Below are 8,693 nucleotides of genomic sequence, written 5' to 3'. Positions count from 1 at the left end.
CTAAAAATGTCTTCATCATTATGGCAAAGAAACTACCTTCGAAGCCCCAGAAACATAAGGTTTAGAAAAGTAACAAGAGACCCTCCCTCCACAATTGTTCCCCTGAGAACAAAATTGTCTCTTCCACCCGCTTAAGTCCTCCTTCCAAGGCTTGGCACTCACTGGCTATGGCTGTTGAATGGATGAACTTTATTTTCCCATCTAAAAGTAAAGCATTCCACAAACAAGAGGAATTGCAGAATAGTGACAGAGGTGGCAGGGAGATACAGCGTGGCTGAGAATTGCTCTTGCCTCATGTACTATTCACCTTTCATTTGCAGAGCACTGTGTGCCAGGCCGTGCACATGCTGAGATGGGGGCTCTGCCCCTGGTCTACCAGGAGATAAAAGAGACTCTACATAAACAACAGAAAAGTTATGTGAGTTTTAAAATAAGAATTTCTGAAGCAGCTTATTACCAGTAGCTGAAAACCACTGGCCTGATCACAAAAACAAAGGCTCAGAAGAATATTTCATTTATTCAGTAGAAGATATGAAAATGAAGAAAGGAGAACAGTTCGTACGGTCTTGTAAGTACATCTCTACACCACGGAGACAAGTGGATGGTGGTGGAGAGCAGTGTCTAACTGAGCTGGCCCCCTCTCGGCAATCCAGTTATCTATACATGTTCTCTGAATTCAGTCTTCAGCTGAATGTAATCATTTATTCATTCAAATCTTTACTGAGCAGACTATGTTTGGGCATATGCTAATTGTCTCCATAACTCTTAAGTCTAGGAGATTAAAGCTATGGTTTTGACCTTGGTCTATCACCAATGATAGGTTCTAACTCTTACCACAAAGCACAGGTCAGCTGGGCCTCTTAAGCTGAAGATCAACAGCTCTATAGCAAAATGTAAAGATTATGGGTAGACAGAAACAGGTGGCCCAGGGGACACACCAAATGCACAAGTAAAAGCCTGAAGGAGCCAGAAAAAAGAAAGATACCTGAGAACCAAATATAGCTAACCCACATGTTAACACAAAAATCCAAGCAAACCTACTCAGAATGAGTCCCACTCAAACAATGCTTATAAAGGTTTCTTCATGTTATTTACACTTTTAAAGTAAATTTACTTTATAAGCAGTCAGGGAATTCTTTATTTAATACCGTCCCAACATAAAAGTTCATTTAAACTGTGAAACTGAGATTTATGACAACCTAGAAATAGGAACTAAAAGAAGACAAACATAATGCCTAAGAGACTGTGAAACATTTACACAGTTCAACTGTTAAAAACAGTTCAACATTCATCTAGTGAACACAGTTTGGATGTCAGTATACACGGTATACAAGTTCTTCAGGGAGGTGAGAGACCTTTCGACTGTTCTTCAGAAGCCTCCGAATTCTGGTCCTGTGGAACTTCTTGCAGAGGCTGCCTTTTTTCCAATACTGTTTGGGGTTCGGCATCCTTAGGTTCAGATTTCCAGGAAACGTGACTACCTTCCTTGTGCTTAAAAGGACATAAATATATCACATGGACATTGTCATTTTCGCTCCACTGACTGGCAGAAGCTGTATGACTAAGCACATTCTATCATGGAATCAAACTTAACATTAATATCCCAGGTCAAATTCTATTGTAACAAGCAATACACATGATAAAAATCCCTACAGAATCATAATTTCAAAAGCCCTAATGACAACTCACTTGTTCCAAGTAGCAGTTACTATCACAACATTTCAGTATGTGTGTGTGTGTGTGTGTGTATACATGTATCTATTTTTTTAACTTCAGTATATTTAATACCAGTATTTGACCTGGTGTTCACGGACATAAGCCAAGGTTGTAGAAGGAAAACCAAGCCTTCCTTTAACTTCTAACAAACTGACAACTAATCCTAATAAAAATCTTACTTAAAAAATACTCACAGTCCTTGCTTCTCCTACTCGTCTCAAAATGACACCTTCTGCCAATAAAGCCTTCCCTGTTTCCACAAATAACTTCTCTTCATCTGTTTCTCCGAGTTTCTGGAGCTCAATGTATTTCTCCACAAACCTGGAATTCCAAGCAGTCACATCTGAGGTCTGTATATCTAGAGTCCTCAAGATACACTGTTACACAGTATCAAGCATTCCCTCAACAGGTCTTCCTACAGGAGCCAGGGGCTTTTTCCTCCAGTGGAATTCAACAAAATTCCTCAAAATGCTAACTAAATTCCTTAAAAACAAAAAAACTAACCCAGGACTTGTAAAATGACTTACTGTTGACAGGTAGACTTGAAGTTTGGATTGAACAGATCAAAAGCTTTCTGACCAGATCCATAGGCTGAATAAAATTTCCTAGAAAATATAAACAACACAGTGTAAATCTCCATTTATAGATCATGGCCAAGAACTGAGAAAAAAAAAAATTACTAGGCCAGGCACTTTTTTTTTTTTTTTTTGTAATAAGTAGTGCATGCACACAGTAAATACACCAAATATTACAAAAAGGTATCCAATGAAAAGTTAACAGTCCTGCTCACCTGTCCCCAAACCCCCAGTCCCTTCCCAGGAAGCAGCACTAACTAGTTTCTTGTGTAACCATCCAAGAATGTTCTAACATACAACCACATATGCATTTATCATTCCCTGAACCCAGAGACACAGTTTAACAGGAAACACTACTACACATCTTGCTTCTTTTTTTTTTTTTCTTAAAGATTTTATTTATTTATTCATGTAAGACACACACAGAGAGAGAGAGAGAGAGGCAGAGACATAAACAGAGAGAGAAGCAGGCTCCATGGAGGGGGCCTGATATGGGACTCGATCCTGGGTCTCCAGGATCACACCCTGGGCTGAAGGCAGACACTCAACCGCTGAGCCACCCAGGCGTCCCACATCTTGCTTCTTCTACATAATAGTTCTTAGAGATCATTTCAAATCAGTGAACTAGATTGTTTTCAATTTTTTGCTCCTTTAGACAGTACTGCAATGATTACCTTTATCAATATTTCTTAGGGTACTATGCAAATGAACCTGGAATAAATTCATAAAAACAGTATTATTAGCTCAAAGTATGTGCATTTGTAACATGGCCTTATAAGACTGCCAAATGCTTTCCAAAGTGGCTGTAGCAGTTTATGCTCACACCAATAATGTAGGAAGAGTGTCTATTTCTCCATAACCTAGCCAAACTCTATTTTCCAACTTTTTGATCTTTGTCAGTTTGACAGGTGAAAAATGAGAACTCATTGTACTTTTGCCTTTTCTTATGAAAAACACTGGACATCTTTTCATGTTTATTATTTTTTTTAATTTTTTTTTAAATTTATTTATGATAGTCACACAGAGAGAGAGAGAGAGGCAGAGACAGGCAGAGGGAGAAGCAGGCTCCATGCACCGGGAGCCGGACGTGGGATTCGATCCCGGGTCTCCAGGATCGCGCCCTGAGCCAAAGGCAGGCGCCAAACCACTGCGCCACCCAGGGATCCCCTCTTTTCATGTTTAAAAGCAAACTGAAGGGACACCTGGGTGGCTCAGCAGTTGAGTGTCGACCTTTGGCTCAAGGCATCATCCCAGTTCAGGGACAGAGTCCCACATCAGGCTCCCTGCAAGGAGCCTGCAAGGAGCCTGCTTCTCCCTCAGCCTATGTCTCTGCTTCTCTATCATGAATAAATAAATAAAATCTTTAAAAAAAAATTTAAAGCAAACTGAATCTCCTTTTCTGGGCTCTGTCCACGTTCTTTGCCTTCCATTTGGTGGTTTGTGGTTTTTTTCTCGATTTATAAGCAAACTTTAAACCACTATAAATAGGAAATGAGCCCTTTGTCATACCTGTTGCAAATTTTTTCCCCCAATATGTTGGATGACTTTTGATTCTGCTTGTGGTACTTTCTGGGAGCAGAAAATTTTAATATTTTAATTTATGGCTTTGGGGTTTTATGTTGTACTTATAAAGGTCTTTATCATTCAGATTATTTTTAAAATTCTTTCATGGTTTCTTCTAGTACTTTTATGATTTCATTTTTTACCTTTAGGTTTTGATATGTCTGGAGTTTATTTTGTTGTTGTAAGTTCTTTAAAATAACAAAAACACTAAAAAAAAAGCCACAAAAATAAAGGTTCAAAAATTTATTTAAATTCAAAGTATTATCATCTTGGCATTAATACTAATAAAAAAGGGAGTAGTAAAATATTCCACATTCTCCAATGACCTATCACCCAATTCCTACTATCCATGTAGACACAAAAGATTTTTTTTTTTTAACTTTGAGAGAGAGAGGGAGAGAGCAAGTGAGCATGCAAGAGAATGCACACATTAGCCAGGAAAGTGGCAGAAGGAAAGGGAGAGACTCCAAGCAGACTCTGCATGGTGCGCAACGCAGGGCTCAGTCCCAGGACCCTGAGATCATGACCTGAGCTGAAATCAAGATTCCAATGCTCAAAAGACTAAGACACCCAGGGATCCCTGGGTGGCTCTGCAGTTTAGTGCCTGCCTTCGGCCCAGGGCGTGATCCTGGAGTCGCAGGATCAGGTCCCACATCAGGCTCCCTGCATGGAGACTGCTTGTCTCTGCCTCTCTCTCTGTCTCTCATGAATAAATAAAATCTTTAAAAAAATAAAATAAAATAAAAATAAATAAATCCTAAGTGCATGCAATGAGCCCACCCAGAAAAGCAGTGACAAAGTATTTAACGCCCCCAAAGATCTCAGATATTACCCTGAAAATTTAGAAGTAGAGTTAAGAACATACTTGTCCTCCCACCTCAAGAAGTATTGGAGGCCAGGGGAGGAGAGTCCTCAAATGAAAGGGGCTTAGACCTCAAATAAGAATATAATGACTTCAAAGGAAAAAAAAAAAAGAATATAATGACTTCAAAAATTGTTTTCTTACATCCGGAAATAGAGATAAGAATAAGGGAGGGTACGGTAGTTGAGTATCTAACTCTTGGTTTTGGCTCAGATCATGGTCTCAGGGTCAAGGGATCGAGCGCTGCTTGGGGCTCTGAGCTCAGCATGAAATCTACTTCTCTCTCTCTCTCTCTCTCCTTCTCCCTCCCTCCCCCACCCCCTCGCCTCTACTCTCGTGTGCGTGCTCTCTCTATAAAATAAATAAATCTAGGGTGCCTGGGAGTCTCCTTCTCCCTTTGTGCAAGTGCTCTAAAAAATAAATCTTAATAAATCTTTAAAAAAGAATAAGGAATATGTATTACCTTGTACAACTTCTGATTTTTTTTATTTTTTTTTTAAGATTTTACTTATTTATTCATGAGACACACAAAGAGAGGCAGACATACAGGCAGAGGGAGAAGCAGGGTCCCCACAGGGAGCCCGATGTGGGACCTGATCCCAGACCCTGGGATCGCTCCCTGAGTCAAAGGCAGATGCTCAACTGCTGGGCCACCCAGGCACCCCTGATCTTAATATTAAAAAAAGAAAGAAAGAATCACATAAATTCTATGTACCAAAAACTGACATCAATATTTCAAGGAAAGAGTGCCACCTGAATGGCTCAGTGGTGGAGTGTCTGCCTTTGGTCTCCAGGTCTTGATCCCAAGGTCCTGAGATAGAGTCCTGCATCAGCTCCCCGCAGACAGCCTGCTTCTCCCTCTGCCTGTGTCTCTGCCTCTTTCTGTGTCTCTCATGAATAAATAAAAATCTTTAAAAATAAGAAATTCAGGGAAAGAGCTCTGCCCCCGATTCCCAGTGAGCTGACCTCGTGGAGCCTCATAGTCCACATGAATAAAATGGACACAAGATACCTATGTTGCAGGGTTAGAGTAAGACCTAAGTTAGAGAACGTTTTTTAAGGGCTTACCATAATGCTAATAGACGCACAGCAAAGGAAAGCTGTACTTACAATAATCAGTCCACTGCTGGGCTCCAGATTCTACTTCCCAGAACTAGTTTCTCTCACATATGCACGGGGCACTGACTCCCTGACTGGGTAGATACACAAGACCTTCTCCATAGGGCAAGCCCTGGCTGGACTCGGGTTAAAGTTATCAGACCGCTCGCTCGGCGTTTCCTTCCAAAGTGTTGCTGCCTTCTGCCCACCGTGTGGGCTTTGCACTCACGCTCTGATCCGATCCTCGGGGTACAAAACGTCCTGGATAGCAGCTTTCGCTTTGCCATATCGCAAGCGGGGCCTCCGGAAGACCGGCTCTCTTAGCGGAGGGAAGGCATCATATACATCAAACCAAAGGGGCTTCTCCTTCAACACTCCAGCCCGAATCAGGTCCCGAGTCCTTATGGAAGGAAAAATAACGAGGGTGGGTCGGTGAGAGCAGCCTGCGTAATCACGGCCTGGGACACCAGCAGACCACGGAGTCCGCAAGACAGAAGGGGCAGGAGGCCGGGACACGCGTGCTCCCCACCCACACTTGATAGTTCCATGTTCCAAACCAACCGAGCAGTGCTCAGAGGGTAAGTCCTTCTGTTTTGTCGCGTGCGTTCCACCCCCTTAGCCCCATCCCCATCGCGTCCAGGGAAATGCACAGGCGGCCCAGCGCGGCCCATCTGCTTCTTCCTCCTTCCGTCTTCCTAGCGAACTGCACTCGCCTAAGGGGCCGGGTGCAGTCGCGAACCGGAGAGACACCGTCGGGGAGTGGCGTCGTCAAGCGCAACCTATTCGGAGGCAGGAGACCGCACCAAAGGCCTCGCCCGGCTCAGACCCCCGCATTCCGGAGAAGGCCCCGCCGCGCGCGCTGACGCACCCAGGGAGAGTGGGAGCGGTCGGGAGCCCCCGCCCGGGGGAGGGACCCTCAGCCCACCCCGGGCTCCGAGCACGCACCGCGAGAAAATGCTCCCCACGGTCTCCAGCCGGCTCCTCGCCATGCCTGGCGCCTCGGACGCGGAGGGCCTGGGGCTCCCGGAAGCGGAAGCGCCAGCGGCAGGCGAGAGGCCGCTGGCCGAGCCGAGGATCGCGGCGCTCTCTCCACAGCCCCCGCCGGAGAGCCAGGCCAGGCAGAAGCAAAGGATGGGCCGAACTGGCGCGGCCCTCGGCCCTCGGCCGGGTTCAGACCGGAGCACTCGATAGCCGAGCCGAAAAGGGCGGGAGCGGGCCAGAGCCGGGCAGAAGCAATAGACGACCGATCGGGGGGGGCGGGGCGCGGAGGGAAGACGATGGGCGGCAAGGGAGGCGCAGCCTGCGTCGGGGGAGCCAGCCGGGCCCGGACACGCGTAAGGCGGAGACGACCGGTCGCCCCGGCGCTAGGCCCGGATGGCGCCTCGTCTTGCTGGGGGCCGCAGACTCCACGGAGGGGGCCGAGGCCGGGGACGGGGGCCCGACTGGGAGCGGTGCCCGCGCCCCGAGGGTGGCGGCCTCGGAGCACCTCGAGCCCCCGCGCGCGTCGGGGCGCCGCGGCCCGCAGGTGTTCCCTCGGCGGAAGGCTCGCGGCCTCGCTCCTCCGCGGAGCTGCAGAAGCCAAAGAGAACCCAACAGAGTGCGAGACGCAGACCCCAAAACCTCGGCGTCGCCTTGTGGTCCGACAACACTCCTTGGAGGAGCGCAGCCCAGAGAAATCAGGCGCGATTCCACGAGGATCCTGAGGGGTCGTCACTGCAGCGCGTAGCGCGCGGGAAGTCGCGCCGAGAGTCTGCCCCGCGGCCGTCCTGGCGGCTCCTCCAACCAACAAGTTAGAGACCCGCGTGTTACCTGAGGCGAGTGCCCAGGACTTCTAGTTAAGTGGAAAGGAAGTTGCAGAGACACATCTCACGGGCTCCTAACCTGCTCAAAGGAAAGACCCCTTTATAAGTGTTCGTACGAAGATAGAAACCACGTGCAAAAAAACAAAAAAAAAAAAAGAAAAAGAAAAAAAAGAAAAGAAACTACGTGCAAGGCACACACACCTGTGGACATGCATTATCTCCAGAGAGACTACAAGACCGGAAGATAATTTTTTTTTCTATATATTTCCCTCAGAGTTTGGCCTGTAAAGAGTTTTTTATCCATATTTGAACTTTTTAATCCAATGAAATGTTTTGAATCACATACACACAAAATAGTTCCTGGGAGCCCACTATCTTCTTTGTCAGCGAGAAAGAGCACCAAGTCATCCCAGAGCCCTCGGCTCCACGGGAGGCTGGTAGGGAGGAGGAAAGTAATGTTGGAGGAGCAGTTACTGCTCGTGTGTGCGATCTTGGAGTCCACACACCTACCCAGACGGTAGCTGTTATTAGCCTTATTATAGACGAGAAAGACCATGGTGGGGGGAGGGAGTGAGGCTCCTTGTCAGATACCTGACAGAGCCAGACTTCCAGTGCAGCCTGGGCCTTCCCCAGAACCCACAGCCCTCCTTAGCTATGCCTCAAGTTGGAGATTGGTAGACCTACCGAGGTCAGACAAAACTGGCCCCTGGGGCAGGGGGCAGGGTGATTTCAGGCCCAGGGCTAAACTCAGGTGGGTTTCACTGTTGCCGCAGGGACCTGTGGCACAGGGAAGAGAGAACACAGTTCTGGCTGCTGGGCCAAGTGTAGAGATTCCAATCTCCCAGTCCTAGGAAGGTCTGGAAGACTCTGTTCCAGGGAGAGCAAACATGCTCCCAGCTAAATATAGTCTTCCCAGCCCCATTACAAGTTTCTAATTCTGTCCAAGCCGGAGCTAGCTGCCAGCCCAGACCACAGACACACTTCCCTTCTCCCACTCCGGCCTGCCCCCCCAGGCCACTGCCATTACCACTGGTAAAGAAGTCAAAGAGTTTATCCCAAGATCAGGGAGGAGAGCCA

General features: G+C 46.7%; 1 protein-coding gene across 1 annotated transcript; it reads right to left on the bottom strand.

Annotated features, from left to right (window-relative positions):
- Window positions 1–498: 498 nt before the first annotated feature.
- On the bottom strand, window positions 499–7,013 carry MRPS23 (mitochondrial ribosomal protein S23). The gene is made up of 5 exons (XM_072779871.1): window positions 6,760–7,013; window positions 6,044–6,214; window positions 2,244–2,321; window positions 1,911–2,037; window positions 499–1,491 (listed from the first exon to the last, which is right to left on the bottom strand). The coding sequence occupies exons 1-5, from the start codon at window positions 6,801–6,803 to the stop codon at window positions 1,339–1,341; spliced, it is 573 nt and encodes a 190-aa protein (XP_072635972.1). The 5' UTR covers window positions 6,804–7,013; the 3' UTR covers window positions 499–1,338.
- Window positions 7,014–8,693: the final 1,680 nt, after the last annotated feature.

This window comes from Canis lupus, chromosome 16, assembly GCF_048164855.1.
Source record: "Canis lupus baileyi chromosome 16, mCanLup2.hap1, whole genome shotgun sequence".
In the NCBI taxonomy this organism is placed as follows: domain Eukaryota; kingdom Metazoa; phylum Chordata; class Mammalia; order Carnivora; family Canidae; genus Canis; species Canis lupus.
This window is presented reverse-complemented; position numbering and strand designations above follow the sequence as displayed.